Source organism: Carcharodon carcharias, chromosome 22 (genome assembly GCF_017639515.1).
Source record: "Carcharodon carcharias isolate sCarCar2 chromosome 22, sCarCar2.pri, whole genome shotgun sequence".
NCBI classification, from domain to species: Eukaryota; Metazoa; Chordata; class Chondrichthyes; order Lamniformes; family Lamnidae; genus Carcharodon; species Carcharodon carcharias.
This window is the reverse complement of record NC_054488.1, coordinates 51669523-51696142: the sequence shown is the minus strand read 5'-3', so window position 1 is coordinate 51696142 and position 26620 is coordinate 51669523. Positions and strand designations below refer to the sequence as shown.

The window sequence follows — 26620 nt, the reverse complement described above, 5'->3', positions numbered from 1 at the left end:
GAATTCAGAAATCTGGAGTGCAAAGGGACTTGGGAGTCCTAGTCCAGGATTCTCTTAAGGTTAACTTGCAGGTTGAGTCAGTAGTTAGGAAGGCAAATGCAACGTTGGCATTTATTTCGAGAGGACTAGAATATAAAAGCAGGGTTGTGCTGTTGAGGCTTTATAAGGCTCTGGTCAGACCACATTTAGAATATTGTGAGCAATTTTGGGCCCCGTACCTCAGGAAGGATGTTCTGGCCCTGGAGAGGGTCCAGAGGAGGTTCACGAGAATGATCCCAAGAATGAAAGGCTTAACATATGAGGAATGTTTGAGGACTCTGGGTCTATACTCGATGGAGTTTAGAAGGATGAGGGGGATTTGATTGAAACTTACAAAATACTGGAAGGCTGGATAGAGTGGACGTGGGGAAGATGTTTCCATTAGTAGGAGAGACTAGGACCCGAGGGTACAGCCTCAGAGTAAAGGGAAGACCTTTTAGAACAGAGATGAGGAGAAACTTCTTTAGTTAGAGAGTGGTGAATCTATGGAATTCATTGCCACAGAAGGCTGTGGAGGCCAGGTCATTGAGTGGATTTAAGACCGAGATAGAAAGGTTCTTGATTGATAAAGGGATCAAAGGTTACGGAATGAAGGCGGGAGAATGGGATTGAGAAAATTATCAGCTATGATTGAATAGGGGAGCAGACTCGATGGGCCGAATGGCCTAATTTCTGCTCCTATGTCTTATGATCTTATGGTATGCTGGGAAAAAGAATGTCTAGCAGTCTTCTGGCAAGTGCAGATGAGATCCACCTGGGAGGTCCAGGATTGGGTATGAGCCCATTTCGCGAAAAACACATGTTGCTTACAATTGCAAACAGGTTCCTTTGCAATGGAACTGAGAAGCAATCTGAAATTTTTAACTGATCTGATGTTGGTCTGCACTGCACACCCACTGCCACCACCCTCATCAAGAATCTAAATTGCATCCATAGTAACAAAAGGTAATACTGAAATGAAGGAATTTCCCCTGACCTTTGCTTCCCCAGTTGCCAAAAACTGAGTTGCCTAATACGATTAACCGCAGTACATATGCTGGCAATAAAGTCTTTTGAGTTTTTAAAAGCAACTTCACACCTCTACAACCAAGAGATTATCCACATTGCTGTAAAGGAATAGAGGCCTCCATCTCCATTCATCTCAGTGCAGAGCCCTTGGGATCAGGTAAGGCTTCTTCCAACTCTCAAAGAGCAAACTGAGTATTACTATTATTATCCTTTGAGTCTGGGCTTATTAAAAACTTAGAAATTCTGTGAACTTCCTGGAATGAAAGTAGAAAATTTCTAGTTTCTTTCCCTTCTAAAGTACAAGAAGTTCTAGCAGAAGTTGGGATGGGTAGAAACTATACCCACTCAAAATGGTAGATACAACAAATGACAGCATACTAATCTATCATATAACTTGACCCCTCAGCAATTATATATTTTATAATTGCACCCAATTTATCAGCCCTTTATAAAGGAAACTGATTTTTCGATTTTGACTGGCATAAATTGAGTTAAAAAGACGTTGCTGTGCTGCTAAGAAAAAAATGTAGCAGCTGCCTTTCAACAGTTCCTGGCAGAAAATTGTTTTTTTTCACATTTTTAAATTAAGATCTGACTTTTGGATGTTTCCAAATATGTCCTGATGGAGGCAGCCTGGAGCAGGATGAAGAGAAAGGCATGCAGGATAAAACTATGTCTAAAAAGGAGCCAAAATAGAAGGTACCCTTTCACCAGTGTCTATAGATCAGATTTACTTATGGGTTCAGCAGGGAGGCTTTTCTGTCGGGTGCACAGAATGCACATCAATGAATTGGTTGCTCATTTTATGACTCCTCAGGGAGCTTGGACTGCCCAGAGTAAAGCAAATGTTGAACCTACACGTCAGTAGCCTTTTCAGACTTGGATGTGGTTAAATGAACAGCTGCTACAAAAAATCTATGTTTTGTTTTTCTTTTGAGATGCAGCCTGAACAAACAGAAACTCTTTCAGCTTCACAGCACTCCTGAGAACAACTGCTGACTGCAACTGGCCCCATTCCCATTCTGTTCTCATCAAAACATATCTTTGAGCCAATGGGTCAAGCAAGCTGAAATTGATCCTTATAAAATGGGTAAGCTGTATATGGATGAAAGATGGGCGCTGACAGTCCATCCAAATAATGCCAGTGAGGCCTGAAAACCAATTTTAGTCTGGTCTCAGGCCTCTCAATTGGAACATATGCTTCATTTGTGTCTATTTCAGAATCAAAAATGTGGTTTAAAGAATTTCTAGCTGTCAGACATTAAGGACAGAATTTAATGCTCATGGCGGTGGGCCCATCCAACAGCTAGAGAGCCAGCAGCAATCCGATTCTGTGCCCTGACCTGATTTAGCGCAAATCAGGCACCTACCTGGTTGGCTTTGGAGTCCTTATTGTCTTCAGGGCAGATGTCCAGTTTCTGACAGTACAGGCAGCGCCACCGCGTGCAGTGGCCAATGTCGATACTGCAAGGCACCCAAACTGCAGGATTATCACTGGAACCTGGAGTGAAGGTAGTAAGGTGGGATCGCTGGGCCCACTGGATGAGGACGTTGTGAAGGGGAGGAGGATGGTTAGTATTTAGGGTGAGTGGGGATCTTCATGAATGGTGCATATCTCTGGTGGGTCTCTCCATCGAGCATGGGCTACCCAAATAGAAGGGATACATTTGCCAACACCAGACCGAAAAGGCATGGCTGCAGCAGCCATTCAATGCCAGGCGGCACCAGGATGAGGCCCCTAGGTGGCTCCTTTGTGTCCACTTAAGGGCATCATTTGGCTTCTAGGCAGGAAGGCTGTTTCTGATCCTTTCGTCTGGGACTTCATCGGCGATGGGGTCTTCGCCCTACAAATTCCCAACCAATTAGGCACTACCCCAGTACACCCCCGGGTGGAGAATTAAATTGTGCCCTTGGTGTCAAAGCATAAAAATGACTATGAGAGTAATTTTCCACAAACTAGAATACATTTCTATTGTAACGTGGAAGTTGAACAAAAAGAGAAGAATTATAATTTATGTTGCTATCCTTCATTGAGGAGGGACACTTGAAGATCTTTAAATTACCTGCACTGCAATCACTGATAAAACTTCTACAGAGATTCTGTTGAATTCATCAAAACAGCCCCAGGCTCCACTTTGTGCCAGTCCCTTGTAGATATTCCCACAGGACTATAAGGTAAAGAAAGATCAATCTTTAGAAATATTAATTTACTTCTAGGGGTAAAAACATAGAGGCTGTTATGGAGGAAAATATAAATATTAAAAGTGAAAATACATAATATTCAAAATTGCCAAACAATTCAAATAATTGAAGTTCCTATTTCAAATAAAGTTTACTTTTTATTTTCTTTTTTTAAAAAAGTTTTTGTCACACTTCATTTTCATAAGCTTTAGACATTAAAACTACATCTGTGAAACTTAATTTTAAGAGTAATCTTGTTTATAGTACAAAGTATCTATGCCTTTGAACTGCTAGTAAGTGTATTTATTTTACATTTGCCATTGCTGCATCAGTTTTTTCTAAACATGCGCCTTGCTTCATTTTTCAGAGTTGAGTGATGTTACAATTGTAAGACTACCAGAGAGATCCGCAGACAGTTAATGGAGATAACTAAAGAAATAGAACTGATACAAAACAAAATGACTCAAATGTAGGGGTAATGTTAAACTAATAGCCATGGGTGGCTGATCCAATCAAGTCAGTTTTGCAATGGGAAGGTTAGACTAAAATGATATGGAGCTCATAGAACAGTGAACATCTCAACATTTTTTTCATAATATTACAAAAATGCAAAACTCAGTTTGGACCAAAGTTAAAGATATAAAAGACTTTTTAAAAACTGCATATTTCTTTCTGGATTTTCTTTAATGGTAATCAATCTCTCTGATTTATGTTCTCCCCTTCTTAGCTGAAGTCTTCTGTAGGACTAGAACAGATCCACTGGACATATTGAGTCTGTTAAGAACTAGAGACAGTTTAAGTAAGTTATATGTGTATCTGTCTGTTAGGAATAAGTTAAATCTTTAAGTTTGGGTTTAATTTGTGTTTCTGTATTGGCATGTTCATAAACGGGGAACTTGAGTTTTGGTCTCACTCTAAAAGGTGCCTGCATTCTTAATGAGGTTTTATAACTTTTGAAGGGAAGCTAAAACAAACACAAGGTAGAAAAAAACTGTGCTGTTGCCTATCAACAGGGGTCCAGAGAGAGGGACCCACAGACACAGAAAAATCGAAAGCAGTTTGAGTTCAGTTAGTGATTATACTCTAAGATTGGAAGCAGCTGCCAGGAGAAGCTGGACACAGGAGAGGGAACTACAGGAAGCAGGTTGCAAACACTAAAGAAGAAAGTCTCCAAAACCAGGGAGTGGAACAGGGAAGGTCCCATGAGTACAATCTAGCCAAAGGAAGAGCAGGAATCTGAAAAAGGTCCTGTTAAGTGAAGTCAAGAGTGAGAAGCAGAGAAAAGCTCCAAGCTTAAAGGGAGAGAGAGCTGCAGGACGTGGACTTAAAGTAAAATAGGCTTGCCAGAAATCAGAAGATCCATAGAGACAGCTGAAAATCTGTAACTCTTTACTATGGGCATGTGAAGCAGTGGAGTTCATTGGCATGGCTGAGCATTTGAGAGAGAGTTTGTGGAAGGCAAATTGATTGCACATTGCGATCCAGGGGAGATGAATACTAGAAGAAGAGTTTGAAACTCTGGAGGTGGTCCCTTGTGGAAGGCATCCGTGAGAAAGCATCATTTGGTAGAAGATTCCAAAGCAGGTTCTTCAAGAGTGGAGATTGGAAGTGCAGACTGGTTGGCTCATGGTGTGACAAGTGTCTGGGGGGAATTGAGGAGAGATCCATAACCTTTCTTTGGGGTGGCACCTGTCACTTGGCTTCAGGGTGTTGTGTGCCTGACCACAGGTCACCTATTGGTTTACATGAACAGTGTACTTACTGTGAACCTTAGAGTATAAGATAGCTTTTGTAAACGGTGTTATCCTTACGAATCTGGATATATAGTAAAGGTATAGTTTTGGGTAAAGGAGTATTGAAATATAGTTCATCTTTTTTTGTTTAATAAGTGTTTTATTCTTTTGTTTTAGGTTCATCAGCTGACTCCTGTGGCTCTGCTTGGTAGATGCCCTCCACATTTCTAAACAAAAAAGTTAGGATCTATCAAACCAGGTTCCACCCTGGGATCTGATTTGTCCAGCAGTATCATCAGCTGGGATCATAACAAGTTGCACACATAGAGGAAATCCAGGAATAATCTGAGCATACTTCCAAAGGTAGGGTGGAAGACACACAGCTCCCCCTCAATTTCAATTTGGGATATAAGCCAGGATTTTCACCTGATCATGTAGGCTCCTTGGAACTTTAAAAAGGCTGGGTGGGGCATGGATTTGGAAGTCCCACCCACTGTCATTTCTGACGCCCCATTTTTGTGGGTATGGGAAAGGTGCAGGGTGTGACTCACACATAAGGGAAACACAAACTTAGCAGGGGCATTTGAACTCAGTACTGATCCCATTTTTGCTGTGACACCCTTAAGCCACAGTCTAGGAGTCACAAATTTATGGAGTAGACATAATGGCTCTTGAAGGGTGGATGAGGTTTGTGGGACTGTCATGATGTGAAGTTATTTAAATGCTCAACCCTTTCAAAATTAAAAAAAGGCTGCCTGTGTCAATGATAGTTGAAAAAATTGTTCTAGCAGTTATAATTGCTGTTTGTTGACTTTGGTCTAAGGGCTCTTTAGAAATGCTTGGTTGCTTTCCACAAGCTATAATTATCTCAACAGATTGCAGAGGGTGGGGTGGTTCTAAATTCACAGTTTGATTGGCAGCTTAAAGAGTTATTAAAGGATTAGTTGCCTTTGATGTGGGATATGAATAGAAGTTTGTTTTTATAAGGGATTAAGCACTTGGGTGATTTTAAAGTTTTGAATAGGTTTTCATGAATGGGAGATTTTTGAGTAAAGTGCAATGAAGGCTGTAATAGACCTTTATTTTATTTCATCTCAACATGGCTCCTGAGGTATGCCTATCATGGATACTCGGTGAGTTGGAATGGAGGGTGTAAGGGCCAAGGGTGAGGGGCTGAGTTGGCATGAGTTGCTTTGAATTGGTATTAAGTTGCTATGGGGGCTATAAGGAGCCATAGGGTGAGTGGAGAAGGCATGCGTTGGGATGAGTTGAGATTAATTTGGTATGGGGACTATAAGGGGCCATGGGTTGATGTGAGTTGGCATGGGGCCTATAGTAGACCAAGAGAGTGAGTAGGGGCATGGATTGGCTTTAAGTTGGCATGGGGGCTATAAGGGATCATTGAATGGTGGGGGCATGAGTTGGCATTAAGTTGGCATGGGGGTGGGTGGGGAAGTGTTGACATTAAGTTGACATGGGGGCATGGAGGTGGTGTGGGGAGTGATAAATTGTGAGAGCTAGGGAGCCTCAAATGTAACAAAACAATAGGGACAAAGTCCCAGGGGACATGCCTCGATAGTGAAAATCCAGGCTGTAATACTCCTGAGGGAAAAACTGGTGGATCCAAGATCTGACAGATTCATTTCCCCACCTCTTTATTTCAACGCTCCAAATAGAAGAAATTCAAATTCCCTTGGGTCTTTAATACGGATTGAAATTACAAATCATTAGAAGAAACAAGAGTTAATCAAGATTGCTTAGCACAGATTTTTAAAATGTAGGTCATGTTCCATCAATCTTCTAGAACTTTACGCAAATAACAGTTAAGGAAATGCAGATAATAGGGTTTATGTAGATTTTCTAAAAGTACTTAATAACACATAATTGAATTATAGCAAAAATAATGATTAATAGAATTAGGGGAAAGTTGGTATACAGATATAGAGACACTTAGAGTCCTGAAAGCATAAAAGAAAGGTTTTTGGACTAATGAATGTTGCGAGTGGGGTTCACTGGAATCTTTATTAAGTCACTCTTTTTATTCTATACATCTAAATGATCTGAACTTAGGAACTGATGAAGCAATTTCCAAATGTATTATAACATTAATTTTAGCAAATTGTGACAACAATTCTGTAACACTGCTGGGAGCTATGGGTACCTAATAAAATCTGCATAGGTGTTGGATGTTTAATTAAGTAAAATGTAAGAAATGTCTTGAAAACAAGAATAAGCAAAGTAAAAATATATAAAAGGTAGGATTTTAAAAAAAGTACAGAAGGAGTGAGATCTTGGTGTACAAATATACAGTTGTACAAATAACTAAGTGGATAAAATGATAAACGGGCTCCTTGGTTTTACATATAAACATACCAAATAAATAACCAAGGAGTTAATGTTGAATTTACAAGGTCTGATCAGATAGGCTACAGTTTATAGCAGGCTTGTCTAACCTTTTCACTCGGGGGAGGGGGGGTGCATATTTGCATATTTTTCTTACTCACTTTTTTTACCAACTGTGAATGTGTGTGTGTATATATATATATGTGTTGGTGTGTGGTGGTGAGAGTGAGTGAGAAACCTGAGACTGGGCGTAAGGCAGACTCACACTCACCCCCACACACTCACTCATTCTCTCGTACTCACCCCCATACACACACAGTCACTCACTCTCACTGTCATACACACACAATTAGAGTGGAACTGTTCCAGGTTTGCACTGTGTGGCAGAGGACCGAAAAAACAATGTGTTACTTGCCAGCCGCAATGGACACTTTTTGCACTGTATCGACCCAAACCTGTTGTATTAATTATGCGTTCCCAGGAAACATGCTATTTCGATGGCGGGCAGGCTCCGATTCACCTGCCATGCCATCATCTCGCTGCTTCATCACGCCAGACACCACATTTAAAGTACAGCCGCGCTCAGTGCTTCCAGCCCAGGACTGCAGCAAAGAAGACATGGCCCTGAAAGGCAAGAAGACTGCAGGCCTCGAGTGCCTTTTGGATGCCATGGTGCCTGCTGTGATGTCCTCTACCCCTACTCTGGGTGCAGAGGGACAGCAACATTACCACTCCGTTTGGCAGGCGATAACAGTGATGATCAGTGCCAATGCTGCATGGAAGAGGGTAGCCATCAAATGCAGGAACAGGATGAACGATCGCATCCGTGCAGCCAGGGTATGGCAACCATCTCATCACTCTAAACCATCACACATTCACTGGCATTTCACTCACTACCAGCTCAAGGGACATCACCACCCATTCTCACACACATACCCTCACATGTCCATCTGGCCTCATCTCCTCTGGAGACTGCCTCCTCAGTCAGCCCTCACCATCTTGAGGCCACTTGCATAGATCAACATATGTCCCCGCACACACCCTGGGAGATCCTCCTTCCCCAGTACAGTCCCCATCCTGCAGCCTCCTCCCTTGCCCGAGGCCACTTCTTTCCCTTTTCCAAACAAGCCCTAGTCCTGCATCCATTGAAAAGTCTCCCACATATGTCTGATCTGGTAGGTAGAGACCTGTCTGCGAGCTCCCTAAAAGTGATGCGGTGCTGTCTGTGAAGCCTGGCGCTGATGACTGTGACTGCTGACTGAAGCAAGGTAGGCTAATAAACGTTGAAGTCCCAAGTGAAGTGTGGCCTGCCAAGTGCACGTCTTACATATGCTGTTGTGAAACATGTCAGCGGGAAGGTGGACGATCCAGTGGGAGGGACTTGTCTAATAATGATATGCAGATGTAATATAATGAGGTTCCCGACATCCAATGGTGGGCGGAGCCGACAATCGCAACTTGGTTTCATGCCGTCGTGAAACCAATCATACCATATTGTCCACTCATGCCACTGAACACGCCTGACACCAGCAGGCACAGAAGATCCTGGCCTTTATCACTCACCCTCACTCCCACATACTCACCACGGCACTGTCTCCTCCTCGGGCCCACCAAAACGTCATTCTCCCAGGTCTGACGTGACCTCATCCTTCCCGGGCCCGACATGACCTCACCCTCCCTGGGCCCAGTGTACTTGGCTCCCGAGGCTCCAGCCCCACCATACCTTTGCTTCCCTCGGCCTGGCAGCCCTCAGCACACTCACCAAGGTTGGTGTTCACTGATCCTCCAATCAGAGGCAGTTTCTCTCCCTCATTAGCTGCTGATAGGTTCACTAGGCAAACGTGGGAGAGTGCTGGCCTGTGATTGGAGGAGGAGCTCCATGCAGAATCTTCCAATGAAACGCACTTGTTTGACCTTAATTTTGAAATCTGACTCCAGGGGCCACATCAAGGGTCTTTGTGGGCCGCATCCAGCTCTTGGGCAATAGGTTAAACAAGCTTGGTTTTTTGTATTGTGCAGAGTGTTGGCACTTCTTGTTAGGAAGGGCATAAAAGTAATGGAAAGGTTTTAGGATAGATTCTCCAGGATGTTACCTAACATGAGTAGCTGTGGTTACTGGGAGACTTGAGAAGTTAGTTTTCTTTTCACTAGAGCCAGAAAGAAAATAACAAGAGGACTTAAATTTACAATAATCACAAGAAGCACTAAAATGGAAGTTAAATATATATATATATATATTTTTACACAAAATGTTAGAACGCAGAATTCTTTGCTCCAATTTTTCAAGCAGAATACATGTTTTTTTTTAAGAAGTGAATTAGATATTGTAGTTGTATGAATCAGAGGAAATTAAAGTGCACTGAGATCAAGCAGGAAAATTGGATTAGACAAGATATTCAAAGAAAAATGGCACACAATTGATTGGCCAAATGGTCCCCTTTCTTTGTTGTAACATTCTCTGATTTCATGAAATTGCAAACAAACTCATGTTTTTCTTACTTTGTAGTCCATTTGTTCTGAGCAGTTGAAAACATACACCATTATACCAAAACCTCTGCCCAAATCTTTGGTTGTCTCTGTTTTTCCTGTTCCTGCAGGACCTGCTGGTGCACCGCCCATAATCAGATGCAGTGATTGTGTTAATGTAATATAGCACCTGAGCAAAAACAAAAGTTTTTAAGAAAAATGAACTTGAGTTTCAATCAAAAAATTGACCATATGACAATCTTGTTCTGAGGTTGACGTGCAAACTATTTCAGGTAAAACTGAGACAGTTCAATTCAGTGGAAGATATTCAATGATAAATAATCCATCAGTACTGAATTTGTTCCACCATTGAGGTAGTATTCTGATAAGGTGTTTTGCACAGGCCCCTTCTCCCTGTGTGAATGATCCCCATTCAATAGCACACCAATGAGAACATTGTTTCCATACCATAAAGATTGAGCTTAGGCAAGTGTAATAAATGTTAGCCTTTCAGAGAATGCCAAAAGAAATTCCCATTTTCAAGTCGACCTCTTCATAGGCCGCCAGAACAATAACTTGACAAGTAATCAAAATACTTGATGTCACATTCAAAAAATTGCTGAAGCCTGCTATGACTGCACCCCAAAGCTCCACATCAGCAGCAGTTTGTTTACATGAGACACATTGGCCCAGATCTTCCAGTCTTCGAATCATTGGAGACCAGACATGTGACTCAAGATGCATTTTGGGACCTCACAGAAGTCCTGACACACTGACCTCCAAGGGGATTACCCGAGAAGTATAAACTTCAGTTGGGCAATTCCCCTATTCCCTTGGACCCTCCACAAAAGTCTTCGACTCTGTGTTAGTGTCAGAGAGCTCAGAAAGTTCCTATGTGCTTACCTAGCTAGTTACTCAGGAAATGTTAGATAAAAAAAATCCTAGTCTAACTCCTGGGTAACTACAGAACTGATCCCCTAATCAGTCAAACTGACTTCCCGATTCCTCCTCAACCCTGACCAGCCCTCCTGACCCATCTACCCCTCCTGATCCCAACTAGCCCAAGCCCCCAACTAACCTGCCCAACACAACTAGGCCCTGACCAAACCTCACTACCCCCCCACCACCCAATAATCCATGACCAGACCTAACAATCCCCCCACCTCCCAACTAACCCCTAAATCGGACCCGAATAGCCCCGACCTGACTATTTTTCCTGACATGACTGCACTCCAATCCAACTACCCACTCACCCATCTCATCTACCTGCCACCCTACCCACCCAACACCCCACCCGTCTTCCACCCTATCCACTTGCCACCCTTACCCATCTGCCACCCTGCCCACTTACTTCATCAACCTACCCACTTATCCAGCCCATCTATCCACCCTACCCTTCACTCATTCATCTACCTCACCCCTTCACTAACGTTCACTAACACTCACACTGGTCATTTAAACTTACCTTATGGCAGCTAGTGCCATAAAAAGGGGGGGGGTGTGGCTTGCCTTCCCCAATGCTACAATGCCATGATGGAGTTCTCCTATGGAATGTACATTCTGCATTTCTGGATAAACTGGGCTCAGAAGACCTGGCCAGAAATATGGAGCTGTGTTGGGGTGCTAAAAAGTACAGTACAATAGTGACTGCCACTTCATAGAAGATCCAGGCTTCAAACGACAGACACCACTCAAATGACTACATCAATATTAGATTACTGTGCAGTCAATAGGTGCAATATGACACATTCAGATGTGTGTTGGCAGCCAAAATCCTCCTAAACCAACAGCAAGAGTTTTAGTCTGTCTACTTTGAGGGGCACAAATGAATCTTGAACTCATGCCCACCATCTGCAAAAAAAAAACACAAGTAATATAGGTACATAAAAAGGAAAAGATTAGAAAAAACAAATATGGGTCCATTACAAGTGGAGTCAGGAGAATTGATCATGAAGAATATGGAAACGTCAGAGAAACTAAATAAATACTTCATTTCTGTCTTCACGGAGGAAAATACTAAAAACATTTAATTTTAAATGAGGAACTGCAGGATAGTAATAATAGTAAAAAAATTACTAGAGAAATTAATGGGAAAGATTATAAACCCTGGACCCAGAGTGTTGAAAGAGGTGGCTGTAGAGATTGTAAATGCATTGGTGGTCTTCTTTCAAACTCTGCAGACTCTGAAATGGTTCCTGCAAGTTGGAAGACAGCAAAAGTAGCCCCACTATTTAAGAAAGGAGACAGAACATGAGGAACTGCAGACCTGTCAGCCTGACATTAGTAGTGGAGAAAATGTTTGAAACTATAATAAAGGACACTTAGAAAATAATAGTAGGATTGGGCAGAGTCAATATAGATTTATGAAAAGGAAATCGTGTTTAACAAACCTGTTGGAATTTTTTTTAGGATGTGACTAGCAGGATAGATAAGGAGGAACTGGTGGATATGTTTTTTTGCATTTTCAGAAAGCTTTTGATAAAGTCCCATACAAGAGAATGGTCAACAAAATTAGAGCACATGGAATTGGGGGGAATATCGATTGAGAACTGGATATTGGACAGAAAACGGACAGTAGGAATAAATGGGTCATTTTCAAGTTGGCAGGCTGTGACTCGTGGAGTACTACAAGGGTCTGTGCTTGGGTCCCAGATATTCACAATCCATATCAAGGATTTGGAAGTGGGGATTAAAGGCAATATTTCCAAGTTTGCAAAAGACAGAAAAATAGGTGGATGAGTGAGTTGTGAGGAGGATGCACAGATGCTTCAAGGGGATTTGAAGTGCTAAGCGAGTAGGCAAAAACATGGCAGAAAGTGTTAGAATCACATCTCTCAGGGCTGAAGTTTTCTTTTACAACATGGAAGTATTTGGCATGATCAGGACATCAGAATGTTAACCAGGGAATTTATTTTTAAAGGCCAGAAGTTTACTTGGAACTGTCAATAAGCAGGCAGCTTCCAAGAAATCACATGACCAATATGGTATTCGAGAAGGAGTTGTTTGTTCATGCTGAACTGCAAAGCACTTCAATTAATGAAAAGCTGGGAGACAAAAAGGCAATCATATGGGAGGGAGTAAAAAAAACTTAAATTGTGAAACCTGCTTATTTTGAAGGCAGTTTTGTTTGGAGACCAACTGAGAAAAGGTTACCTTGACTGGCTCCCTCTCTCTACCTTGCCTAAAGTTGTATGTGGCTATCAACCTGTAGCCAGAGAACCTACATCACAGTGTAACTAGTCTGCATTTGGACCTAGTGTAACTAGTTTGCATTTGCAAAGCTGAGACCGGCGGTGAGAACTTCCGGGCATCCATCCATCTTCACACGAGAGAACTCCAGGTCGACAGTGTTGAGACCCTGCGGACTTTATCCTTTATTTCATAACACTCATCCTCCAAAGCCTGTCTCTGTAGAGAGACTCTATCTGTTTGTCCTTTGTTTGTGTGTGTGCTGGGGAAATTCTTTAGGAAGAGATACGTGGTTATACAATTGTGTGTTAACCAGTGCTTGCAACTTGTTAAAAGAAATTTTGTTCAACAATAAGTTAATCATTCTGAGTTTTGGAAGAAGCCTGGTCACGGTCTCTTTTCTTCTGTGTACTGGAGGCATAAGTACACAATTGACCATTTCGGTAAGAAAATTAAACATTTAACTTCTGCGGAGTAGTGGGGCTTGACAATTCACGTACTCTTCCCATCCCAGATGTAACAAAAGGAATACAACGTGGAGAATTGTGAAGTTTATCCACTTTGGTAGGAAGAACAGAGACAGAGTATTTCTTAAATAGTCAGAGGCTGGGAAATGTTGAACTTGGGTGTCCTTGTTTATAAGTTGGTGCAAGTTAACACACAGGTACAGCAAGCAATTAAGAAGAAAAATGGTATGCTGGCCTCTACTGCAAGAGGTTTGAATATAGGAGTAAATATGTCTTACTGCAATTATACAAAGCCTTGGTGAGGCCTCGCCTGGAGTAGTGTGTACAGTTTTGGTCTCCTTACCCAAGGAAAGATATACTTGCTATAGAGGGAGCGAATCAAAGGTTCACTAAATTAAATCCTGGGATGGAGGGATTGTCCTATGAAGAACGATTAAATAGACTGGGCCTTTATTCTCTGGAGTTTAGAAGAATAAGAGGTGATCTCACTCAAATGTACAAAATTCATACAGGGCTCAACAGGGTAGATGCAGGAAGGATATTTACCCTGGCTGGTGTGTCTAGAATCAGGGGACAGAGTCTCAGAATAAGGGGCAGGTCTTTTAGGGTGAGATGAGGAGGAATTTCTTCACTCAAGCGGGTGGTGAATCTTTGGAATTTTCTGACCCAGAGGGCCGTGGAGGCTCAGTCACTGAGTATATTCAAGACTGGGATTGATAGGTTGCTACAAAATTCAAAAATCAAGGGATACAGGGATAGTGCAAGAAAATGGTGTTGAAGTAGTTCATCAGCCATGATCTCACTAAATGGTGGAGCGGGCTCGAAGGGCTGAATGGCCTACTCCTGCTTTTATTCTTATGTTCTTATGCTTCTATGCATGTGATACAAAATTAACAGATTCCCTTCTCTTTCTTTAAATAGAAATTAGAGTTAGGTACGTGCAAACAAAATTCCAAAACTAGTGAAATCAAAAACCTCCATATTCTGTACAAAGCATTACATCGCAAGACATCCTTTCTTTAGGACCCGAACAATTTCTTTGTATATGCATTTCCTTTGTAAAACAACCAGATAGTTGATGCACCCATTTAATTTCAGAGATGTCCTTTCTCGCCAGCATTTGTTTCTAGCCGGCAAAATCAATCTGTAATGTTTTCACAATCACACTTTTCCTAGAATGCACATTATCCTTCAATGAATGATTGTCTGCACAACATTCAATATTTTACTATCTTCAGCGCAATAGAGGTAAGGTGTTCTGCTGTGGGAGCTGGTTGAAAGAGGACCTTAGTTTTCCAAGTGTTTAGTGAAAGGTCCATTTTCTCATATGCTTCCGAGTAGGTGTCAGCAATGATCTGGAGTGCAGTTTCTAAGTGAGTGCACACAAATGTCATCTGCATCCTGGAGAGAAAGTGATTTTGGCTTTTGGATTGGCATAGGTTGAACAGTTTTTTGTCTCTTATGTAAATTCTCTCCAGGCCTGTGGTTGGTTTGCTGGAGGTAAGGTGCAATATTGCAGCAAGGAAGATGGAGAAGAGGGTTGGTGCATTGATACAGCCTTGTTTGACAGTGAAATCCTGGAAAACGTGGATCATTTTCTATGTCTGGGAGCCTCCTTCCAACGAAGGTAGACACGGATGATGAAATTCAGCATTGCCCCCAATGTACCAACTCAGCCTTCTGCTCACTGAAGAAAAAAGTATTTGAGGATCAAGATTTCAAACCCAAACTAGGGTCATGGTTTATGGGACTTAAGTAATCCCCATATCCTACATGCTTCAGTGACTTGGACAACCTACAGCAGGACCTCAGACATTGGAGAAGTAGCAGCAGCAGTGCCTTCGCAGAATCGTCCAAATCCGTTGCCAAGAAAGGCAATCCAACAGCAATGTCCTCTCTCAAGCAAACATGCCCAGCATCAAGGCATAAATCATTCAAAACCAGCTCCACTGGGCAGGACATGTCACTTGTATGCCTAGCACCAGATTGCCAAAGCGACTCCTCTACTCAGAACTTGGTAGTGGCAAGAAACTCTCGGGAGGCCAGCAGAAATGCTTTAGGGATATTCTTAAAGGATCCTGGAGAAGTCAACCATTGGGAGTCCCTGGCTTGTGACAGGAAGGTACCAAAGGCATTGAGAGACTTTGTCAGGAACGCACAGAGGCAAAATTGAGGCATCAGAGAGCACAAACCAGCAAAACAACTCATTTACCTGGCTTTCCAACCACCACATGACCTGCATGGGGCTGAACCTGCAGACCACCAAAAACGCATCCTGCAGGCGTGCGCACAGTTTCCAGGGACTGTGCACAACTCCTACATCTGAAGTCAGTCACAGATCCCTGAAGTCTTCCAGGGGCCACAGAAGCTGCAGGGATGACACCTCAGGGACAAAGGCTACCCGCCATGGCTGATGACACCTGTGCGGTGGCCTCAAGCTGCAGCAGAGCGATGATATAATGAGGCTCATGCTGCAACCCGCAACTTGGAGTAGACCAACAGGATGCTGAAAATGAGGTTCCAGTGCCTGGACTGGTCTGGTGGAGGCCTGCAATACAGTCCGTAGAGGGTGTCACACATTGTCATAGTCTGCTGCGCCCCTTTACAACCTGGCACTGCAATGGGGAGATGAGCTGGCTGAGGAGAAGCTGGAGGCCTCCTCTGATGAGGAGGATGCCGATCTGTGAACGTTTGACTCCAGTCTGGCTTATGGCAGTGTAAATACCCTCTGTAAAAACGTTACTGTCATGGAGATGCAATGGAGCCCTTAATAGTCACTCGATTGCGGGAGGACAATGATGACATGCAGTGAGGACACTCCATAGATCTACACATAGCCTCTAAGGATGACTCGGATGGGTTGGACAGTTCTGGAGTAACCTGGGCGGGTGGCCCCGAGGCCTGTACCTGCTGATCCTCCTCTCTATCGATGCCCAAGGGCCCTAGTCTGGCTCCTTGAGGAGAAGGGGTAGCTGGAGTGAGATCGAGCTGCCCGGCACCCTTCTCGCATACACACTGTTGGAGGCCAACTATGGCATCAGCGATGGAGTTGAGCCTGTGCAGCAGGGCAAGAGCAACGTCCTTGACCAAGGTCTCCATGGCGGCCGCATTCTACCAGTGTTGACCTCAGTACATTGGCATGCCAGTACTATCGCCTCAGTGAAGGTAGACGGAATCCTCCATTGTGTCTTGCAATCTGAGGAGTGCAGCGGATATCCCTTCGGTGTTCCCAAGCTTGCTTTTGCAGCTCCAGCAACTGTGACATGACCAAATCCAGAGGCTAGTCACCGGACACGTACTCACAAATTTCTGGTCTCCAGCAGTCCTCCGAATGCCGGATACCATGGAAGTCCCTGCCACCGCCTGCTGTGGATCAGATAGTGCAATGTGCTCACCAGATTGTGATCCCAAGGCTATTCTAAAGGTAGGTCCCACTGAGGTATGTGTCTCTGCACTGATTGAGGGTGTTGGTGAGCGCTATAATGGGACTTCAAGGAGGGTGCCTCCAGATTCCTCTTCAGAGGTTTCTCCATGGCTTGACTGGAAGCCATGGATCGTGGACTCCATTGATTGTTTCCCAGATGTGCCTGCGGAAGCAAGGGGAGATAATTGGTGCATGGTAGTGGCCTGTGAAACAGGACACATCACACACAGTGCAGTTATCTAATGGATGTTGCACTGCTGGACCCTCACTTGATACAGCATCGCCGATCTCACTATCATCATAGGACCGGTCCAGGTCTTTGCTGGCCAGCTGGATGGCTCTGTTTTCAATATCCATGAGGATCTTGATTTCAGGCATTCCTCCACCAGTCTGTGACCTATCCCTGTTGTTGCGTGCCAGCTTGTCCTGCATGAATAGAGATGGATAAAATGTAAGCAGGATGCCAACCCAGCCAGATGATAAGTATGGCTGGCATGTGTGGGAGGTGAATGGACCCATGGATGAGATGAGGATAATGACAGTGAGTGTGAGAGAGTGAATGGTGATGTCCTTTGAACTGGCAGTGAGTGAGATCCCGGTGGACATCTGATGGGTTTTTCAGTGTGAGAGTTGAGAGTGATGAGAAGAGTGGCTTACCCTGGGGGAACAGAGAAGATCATTCATCCTCTTGCGGCACTGGGTGGCTGTCCTCTTTTGAAGGGCATTGGCACTGCCCATTGCTGCGACCATCTCCCAAGCCTGGTTGGTCACACCACTGCCCATCTTGTGGCCAGAGTGGGGGTAGAGGACATCCCGGCAGGACTCCATGGCATCCAAAAGTTGTTCCAGTGACATGCTGCTAAACCTGGTGGCTGCAGTCTTTTTGTCTTTTGCAGAAATCTTCCCGGCAACAGTGTGGGGTGGAAGCACAGAGATGTGTGCGGGCACCTGGACTTTAAATATGGTGCCCAGCATGATAAAGCAACGAAGTTATGGTGGGTGGGTGAATGAGAGCCCGCTCGCCATGGAAATGGCATATTTCCTGTGAATGTATAAATGACGTGGCGGGTTTGGGATACAGCGTGAAAACCCATCATCGTGGCTGTCATTTTACCCACCCACTACTGCACTTAGTGCAAATCGAGGATGATTACGCCCCACATCTCGAATATTGTTTGCAGTTTTGGTCTCCTTACTTAAGGAAGGATGTAAATACATTAGAGGCAGTTCAGAGGAGGTTTACTCGATTGATACCTAGAATGAATGGCTTATCTTATGAGGAAAGGTTAGACGGACTGGGTTGTTTCCACTGGAGTTTAGAAGAGTGGGGGTTGACCTGATTGAAGTATATAAAATATGAACGGTGCTGAGAAGGTGAACGTGGAAAGGATGTTTCCTCCGTTGGGCGAGTCCAGAACTAGGGACACTTTTAAAATTAGGGGTTGCTCTTTTAGGACAGAGAGGAGGAGGAGAAATTTTTTCTCTCAGAGGCTTGTGCGACCTTAGAATTTTCTGCCTCCGAAGGGTCACTGAATATTTTTAAGGCAGAGGTAGATAGATTCTTGTTCGGCAAGGGAATCAAAGGTTATTGGGGATAGGTGGGAATATGGAATTCAAAACACAAACAGATCAGCCATGATTGTATTGAATGGCGGAACAGGCTCGAGGGGCCGAATGGGTCCTGTTTCGTATGTTCGTATGATTAATCAGGATGGGAGTAAAACTCTCTAAATAGGATTGTTGTTTTAAAGTTATTACAGAACAAATTGGCTTAATATTTAAACCAAAATAATTAACTCAGATTGACTCCTGATTTTAAATTCTACTCTAATCTTATTGAATGACACATCTCAAATTTTGCTGTCCCACCCCATAGGAAATCATCAACATATATCATGAAGATGCCTGTATATTTTTCTTTATGATACCAATAAAACATTGCCATATCTGCTTTTAATTAACCACAACAAATTTTTGCAAAAACTGATCAAAAAATATGACTCCCTGGAAGTATCATTCAAACCAAAGGCACATTTTTAGTTTCCATTGTTTTCCTTCTGTATCTGCTGCCTCTTTAGGTTGTTTCTGAACACTTCTCGCTAAAAATCAGCAGGCTGCAGAAATTTGGCTTTTACGTTGATTTACCTACGCTCCCATGAACATATGGCCAAAGGGGCATCGCGTTAGTCTTTTAAGTTCAGAAGCGGAGACTTTTCAGTGCAAATCCACCTATGTGACAAAGCTGGTTGCTCCTTAACTGTTATCCCAGAATAAATGCCAAACACTTTCTAACTATCTAATTCTCTTTGTTTTGCTTCTCTTATTTGTTTATCCTCAAATATTTTGGCAGCCACCAAAATTTCACAATCATGTTGCTTGTTCTGTTGTGAGACTGTTCTGTGCCCTTTATTTCATTGTATAATCTATTCAAGCCACAGCCTCCAGTTTTATGTCTGTCATGACTACTACTGTGAAATCACCCTCTTGCTCTATCATGGGGTCTTTCTCTTCAGTACCTGTTTGTTTTCTAACAGGTGCCATTTCCAGATCCACTATCAAAACTTTCACCCCATTCTGACAGTGCAAGGACCTCATTTCTTGGCCATCATCCCAAACGTTCAACTAATATTTAAATTTGCAGTACCTTTTCCTGTACACCCCACAATTATTGCATCCCTCAATTCACCAGACCCCTCTGGAATATATGCCACCTGAGTACCTATTCTGGGTAGTTGGTCTTTGGATGTGAAAGCTCTGTCCTGTCTGCCACTCACATTACCAGTATCCAGCTCTTGATCTACTATCTGTTCCTCAGGACAGTCATCACAAAATGAGCATTTGTCACACAGGTGTCTCAGTTACTTCAATCAGTTGCACAGTGTCTAAGATATTATAATTAATTCTGATTAATCAAGAAGAATGTACCTCAACAGTTTGATTGCCAGATTTGATAAGTACTATCTCACCATCATGATTTATTGCCTCAACAGCATCCTTGAATTTCCTATGACACTTTTACAATGCACCAAATCTCCTAAATTAAATTCTATCTCAGATGGTCCTTCACAATGCCTCAGAGCTCTTCAACTTTTCCCAAAGACCTCAGCCTTGATGAAAACATGTCTCCCTGCCTATAAAACATTCAAAACTATTTGTAGTACCTTCTAGAGAAGGAAGAGTATCACACAGCACAGAAGTTGTTTAGGATTTTGCCTATAGACTAACTGATAGATACTGCTATGCCTAGTGAAAACATGTTCTATTCATAACTTTAAACATGAACTGTATTCAATATATAATTTTCTGGAACTGTCGTGCCTTTAAAAATGAATACAGAACAGGGTGCTAACTTGGCTGCCATGCATCAGGTAACTTTTGCAAATTCAACACAGACTATCTCAAGCCTCCAGAAAGTTCCTAATTGAATCACCCATACGGCAGGGGAGGGGAGAGTGGAGTTGGTGAGGTACACTCCTGAATGGACATACCCAGATGGAAGCCATCTGTGGAATTTACACCTGCCATTGTTTGAAGAGTGCTACAAACTCAAAATCAATGGACTTCCAGATTTCATCTCTCCGAGTCTGAAACATGACAGAAGGGAAATGTAAAGGAATCAGTTCATCACAAATAAGTATGATGAACTCCCTTCAATGCTCCAATGTGTTGCAATGGGTCAACAATAAAATTACTGATCAGGTTGGGCACCTGACTGAAACTAGCTACTGATAACAAATCCTTTACTATTCAAAGAACCAGGAAGAAACAGACAGTTTGCAAAGAACACCCTCTGCAGAATACCAGCTGCAGAAAAAAAACAGTAATACCAATGCTATATCTTAAGTCTCCGAGTCTGATTTCTATTCCCAGTCCATCAGTAAAGAAACTTGACCTCCTGGCAATCAAACTTGGCAATCTGCTGAGCATCCATCTCTTTGGAGGAATCCTGCAACAATCCTGATATACAACTCCAGCCATTGAAGCCACCTAAACTAGCTTTTGCAATGAAAATGCTGCCATTAATAGGTCTGCAATGACTGTTTTCCCTATGATGAGCCAAACGCATGAATTATGAACTTTTTTTGTTTATAAATTGTAAAGGTGCACTATATTCTTGAACTGTATCTTTCTCAATTATGTATGTGTGTGAAAGTGATGTAGAGTTTAGGCTTCCAGGGTTAATGCGTGAATAAATAATCTTCTTTAATAAAAGCTCAAAAAGCTTGGTGCAGTTATTTAAATTGACCGCACGCACTCTGGGTTCTAAGAACCACACACATCTTCCCTTTCAAAAACCACACTAATTAAGGGCAAGGAAGGGAAGGGGTACAAGAGTTTCAGTTCTCTCTGACCCTGTCTGTAACAGAATTGGATGCTACATTCGGAATCTAAGCCAACTGGACTAAAAATGGCAGAATCTGACATTAAAAGCACAAATTTCGAGCAAAATGGGAAAGTTCAATAGCTGACATTGTTTCTTTAAATCAAAAGCAGCATGTTTCCTGTATTAACACTAGAAAATAGAAAGGCTGAATTTAATGTGAAAGCCTTTGTAGAGCAGAAGGATTTAACCTGGCAAAAGTTAGCCATCTTAACAACTGAACAGCTTAAAGCTGTAGCTAACCAGGTGGAACTTACTGCGATAAAATGTGCAGGAAGACCTGAGGTGCTAAGAATGCTGGTTGAGCATTTTGGCCTCACCTCAGTATTGGAACAAGCAGAAGGTATAAAATCAAAGACAGACCAGGTTACCACAGCCAAATTCGCCTAGAGGGCCGGAGGCTGGAGTTAAGAGTTTCAGGCAAGAAAGGAATGAGAAAGGCAGGAGAGAGAGACAGCGAGAGAGCTCCAAGAGAGACAGCGAGAGAGCTCCGAGAGAGAGGGAGAGAGAGATAGACAGAGAGAGCGAGAAAGTTCCGAGAGAGTGGGAGTTCTGAGAGAGAGAGAGAGAGAGAGAGAGAGATCCGAGAGGGAGAGAGATCCGAAAGTGTGGGAGAGAGAGAGAGAGAGATGGAAGGGAGAAAGAGAGAGAGATAGAGAGAGAGATCCGAGAGAGAGATCGAAAAGAGATCTCCGAGAGAGGGAGAGAGATCCAAAATAGAGAGAGATCTGAGAGAGAGAGAGAGAAATCTGAGAAATCGAAGAGAGAAGGAAATCCGAGAGAGAGAGAGAGAGAGAGAGATCGAGAGAGTTCCGAGAGAGAGAGATAGAGAGATCTCCGGGAGACAGAGATCCGAGAGACAGAGAGAGAGAGTGAGAGAGTTCCGTGAGAGAGATCCGAGAGAGAGATCCAAGAGAGATCGAAGGGAGAAAGAGATCCGAGAGTGCGATTGAAGAAAGGAAGAGAGATCTCCTAGAGAGAGAGAGATCTGAGAGAGAGAGAACCTTCCAGCTGGAGAATCTTGGGAAGGAATTAGAAGCACAAGAGGATAGTAAATAAGAACAGATTGAGCTGATTAGGGAGAAATTGTCTTTACATAGTGGACAAGCTGCTGATGATTCAAATAACCGTAACTCAGAGGCAAGCTTTGATTTCAAAGGCCAATTTTTACAGCCCTGTTGCAACGGGCAGAAGCTGTAAAATGCAGCACGCACATCTGGGAAGCAGCTGAGGGGTCCATGACCCAGGTCCTCAACTCAAGCCCCCAAGACACCTCAGAAGAAGAAACTGATGACACCCTAATTGAAGGCCAGTCACAGCGCTCTCCCACACCCTCCACCAGCGCAGAGACACGCAATTCGGTGGGACATAGTTCCAGAATAGCCTCAGGGTCACAATCTGGTAAGCACATCGCACTGTCTGATTCACAGCAGGCGGCAGCAGGGACTTCCAGGTTTCTGGCACTCGGATGTCTGCTGGAGGCCTGAAATCTGCTTGAGTATTTCCTTCAGTCTGTGCTGCCTTGTCCCCTACCACCCCCACCCTCGGCCTGACCCACACTGGAGCCCTTGACCCAGCGCCACACTGAAAGCCAACAGGGGAAAGAGATTTGCCTGCGGCCCCCATGAACACTGTTCCTTGTCGACCAACGGGCAATGTTTGAGAGCACTGCTCAAGGTTGTGTGCACTCATCTCTGAGTTATCCTCAAAGTTCAGATCACCAGTGGCATGCCTTTTAACAGCAGTCATGAAGCATACCATTCTGAATACACGCTGACGTGGGAGCTCATTCCAGCGAATAGGGCTTATAATTAGATGCAAATGTATTAAAATGATGTTCCTGACTTGCGGCGAAAGGAAACACAGCCTGCCATTGACGGGCGAAGGGAACAATCAAACTGGTTTCACAATGCGCAAAGCTGATTTTTGGCTTTCTCGCCATATTGTGCCCCATTCGTAATGACACCTGACTCAACGTGGCCGGAAAAGTCCGGCCATAGTCACAGTCACAGAATGCATCTGCATCCAATAAGTCAGGAGCTGAAAATTCATGGGGAGGGTTATTGGGTGGTCTCATGGCAGGGTGGGTGGGGGGGGTGTGGTCCTGGTGCATGTATCCTCTAGAAAGGGTGGAGCAGGTTGACAAAGAGCATGGGGCATCAACATACAAAATGGTGTGATCAAGGGTAACAGGAGGAGGCTGGATAGTAACAGCAGGAATGTGAATTAGGTGTCTATGGAGGAGGATGGGAAGAACTTGATAGGTGATGGAGGGAGGTTGGAAGCTGGTCATACTCACAAATCTAATGAGCACCATGTTCATCCTCAGTGATCAATGATGCAGTTATAAAAACAAATTTGAATACAACAATATGGGAGTGGTCTCATGGCATGTGGGAGAGTTGCGCACAACTATTATGAGCTAATTGAAGGGGCACTCTATAACTGTCTTGCTCAAACCATGCAGAGCATGCCTCAGCTGAGTGCTGGGCTCGAAGGTCTCATGAATGAGTCTGGCTCCTTTTCTAATGGTGAGAATTCAGGTGACAATCCATTAAGTTTAGATGCGGCACTGCATATAGTCTTAATTGGCATCTGACCCACACAGAGGCATGTCAGAATGGATGCAGGCTCCAAGAATCAATGGCCACGTCTGCTACACAGAGGTAGCATGGGTGCTACAAGCCTCCAACATCCCAGTGCATTGGTTGTGGCATTCAAGGCACCAGGCATGGAGTCAGACAGAAATGCAAAGGCTGGGTATCCATAGTTGTTGTAAAGGCCACTGGAGGACAACCAACATAAGGTTGACTATAGCTCCTATGACTTGGGTCCTTAGTCCCTAATGAACACCCTCATTGTGAATGCACATTCAGATCTGAGGGGAAAGATCGGCCAGCTAATATCATCCTGCAAGGGGTGGTCTTGGTATGTGATGTGCCGACTAAGGGAAAGTCAAAGGCTGGTGAATGTATAGATGCATGGCAACACAATTCATTGGGAATTAACATTGATTACTCAATTGTATCAGTTCACAGAAAGAAAGAAGAGTTGAGAATGCAGGTGCAGGCAACACTACCTTCATGACAGCTTTGATGTTATCATGGGCTGAGGAGAAGAAGGGTCTGTCATCATTTGCACATGAATAGGAGCCAGTAGATACCAAACCCACAAAGACATTTGTTGCGACCTAAGGTCTACAGAAGATGCTGCTCATACATGTAGATGAGCGAAAGACAGTGCCACAAATGGCATCACTTGTCTAGGAGTGTGGTAGTTCATATTTGGCAAATTAGAATGGATCAGATCTAAGCTCTGCAGTCCTGCCACATCCAGTCGTCAATGGTGATGGACAATTAAACAACTCACTGGAGGAGGAGGCTCCACAAATATCCCCATCCTTAATGATGGAGGAGCCCAGCACAGCAGTACAAAATCTAAGGCTGAAGCATTCGCAACAATCTTCAGCCAGGAATGCTGAGTAGATGATCCTCTGGAGGTCCCTAGCATCACAGATGCCAGTCTTCAGCCAATTCAATTCACTCCAGGTGATATCAATAAACGGCTGAAGGCACTGGATGCTGCAAAGGCTATGGGCCCTGACAATATTCCAGCAATAGTACTGAAGACTTGTGCTCCAGAACTTGCCGCCCCCCCCCCAAGCCAAGCTGTTCCAGTACAGCTGCAACACTGGCATCTACCTAGCAAAGTGGAAAATTGCCCAGGTATGTCCTGTACACAAAAAGCAGGATAAGTCCAACCCGGACAATTACTGCCCCATTAGTCCACTCTTGATCATCAGTAAAGTAATGGAAGGGGTCATCAACAGTGCTATCAAGTGGCACTTGTTTAGCAATAATCTGCTTATCGATGCCCAGTTTGGGTTCCACCAGGGCCACTCAGCACCTGACCTCATTACAGCCTTGATTCAAACATGGACAAAAGAGCTGAACTCCCGAGGTGAGGTGAGGTGAGGTGAGAGTGATTGCCCTTGACATCAAGGCAGCATTTGACCGAGTGTGGCATCAAGGAGCCCTAGCAAAACTGGAGTCAATGGGAATCAGGGGGGAAACTCTCCACTGGTTGGAGTCATACCTAGCACAAAGGAAGATGGTTGTGGTTGTTGGGGGTCAGTCATCTCAGCTTCAGGACATCACTGCAGGAGTTCCTCAGGGTAGTGTCCTAGGCCCAACCATCTCCAGCTGCTTCATCAATGACTTTCCTTCCATCAAAAAGTCATAAGTGGGGATGTTTACTGATGATTGCACAATGTTCAGCATCTTTTGCGACTCCTCAGAAACTGAAGCAGTCCATGTCCAAATGCAGCAAGGCCTGGACAATATCCATGCTTGGGCTGACAAGTGGCAAGTAACATTCACGCCGCATAAGTGTCAGGCAATGACCATCTCCAACAACAGAGAATCCAACCATTGCCCCTTGATGTTCAATAGCATTATAATCACTGAATCCCTCACTATCAACTTTCTGGGCGTTACTATTGACCAGAAACTGAACTGGACCAGTCATATAAATACTATGGCTACAAAAGCAGGTCAGAGGCTAGGAACCCTGCAATAAGTAACTCACCACTTGGCTCCCCAAAGCCTGTCCACCATCTACAAGGCACAAGTCAGGATTGTGATGGAATACTCCCCACTTGCCTGGATGAGTGCAGCTCCCACAACACGGAAAAAGCTGAGCACCATCCAAGACAAAGCAGTCCGCTTGATAGACACCACATCCACAAACATTCACTCCCTCCACCACTGACACACAGTAGCAGAAGTGTGTGCCATCTACAAGATGCACTGCAGGAATTCACCAAGGCTCCTTAGATAGCACTTTCCAAACACATGACCACTACCACCTAGAAGGACAAGGGCAGCAGATAGATGGGAACACCACCTCCTGGAAGTGCCCCTCCAAGTCACTCACCATCTTGACTTGGAAATATATCACTGCTCCTTCACTGTCGCCGGGTCAAAATCCTGGAACTCCCTTTCTAACAGCGCTGTGGGCGTACCTACACCACATGGACTGCAGTGGTTCGAGAAAGCAGCTCACCACCACCTTCTCAAGGGCAACTAGGAGTGGGCAATAAATGTTGGCCCAGCCAGCGAAGCCCACATCCCATGAATGAATAAAACAAAAATTCTCCATAAGGAACTCACACCAGCAGGCGGGGAGGGCACCCAATGCCGCTTGCTCTTAAGGTTACCTCAAAACAACTATTTTGTCAGCTGATCCTTCCAGGGCTCCACTGGTGCCTCAACAGAATCTCACAACTGGTGAAACACTCAGGATTGGAGGGTACCACAAAGGTGCACTGGGAAACCCCTCTCAGAACTTCACTGGTAAGGATAGCACGGCAGTTGCCCAGAAGTACAAA

The 26620-nt window shown here is 43.9% G+C and overlaps 1 protein-coding gene across 1 annotated transcript in view; it reads right to left on the bottom strand.

The window, feature by feature from the left end:
• The window catches only part of LOC121293673 (dynein heavy chain 17, axonemal-like), a 729083-nt gene that overhangs the window by 345144 nt on the left and 357319 nt on the right, over nucleotides 1–26620 (bottom strand). Inside the window, exons 35-36 of the mRNA XM_041216840.1 lie at nucleotides 9804–9960; nucleotides 3111–3215 (exon numbers count right to left, since the gene is read on the bottom strand). Coding sequence (XP_041072774.1) covers nucleotides 3111–3215; nucleotides 9804–9960 — 262 coding nt within the window. The remainder of the gene's footprint in view (nucleotides 1–3110; nucleotides 3216–9803; nucleotides 9961–26620) is intronic.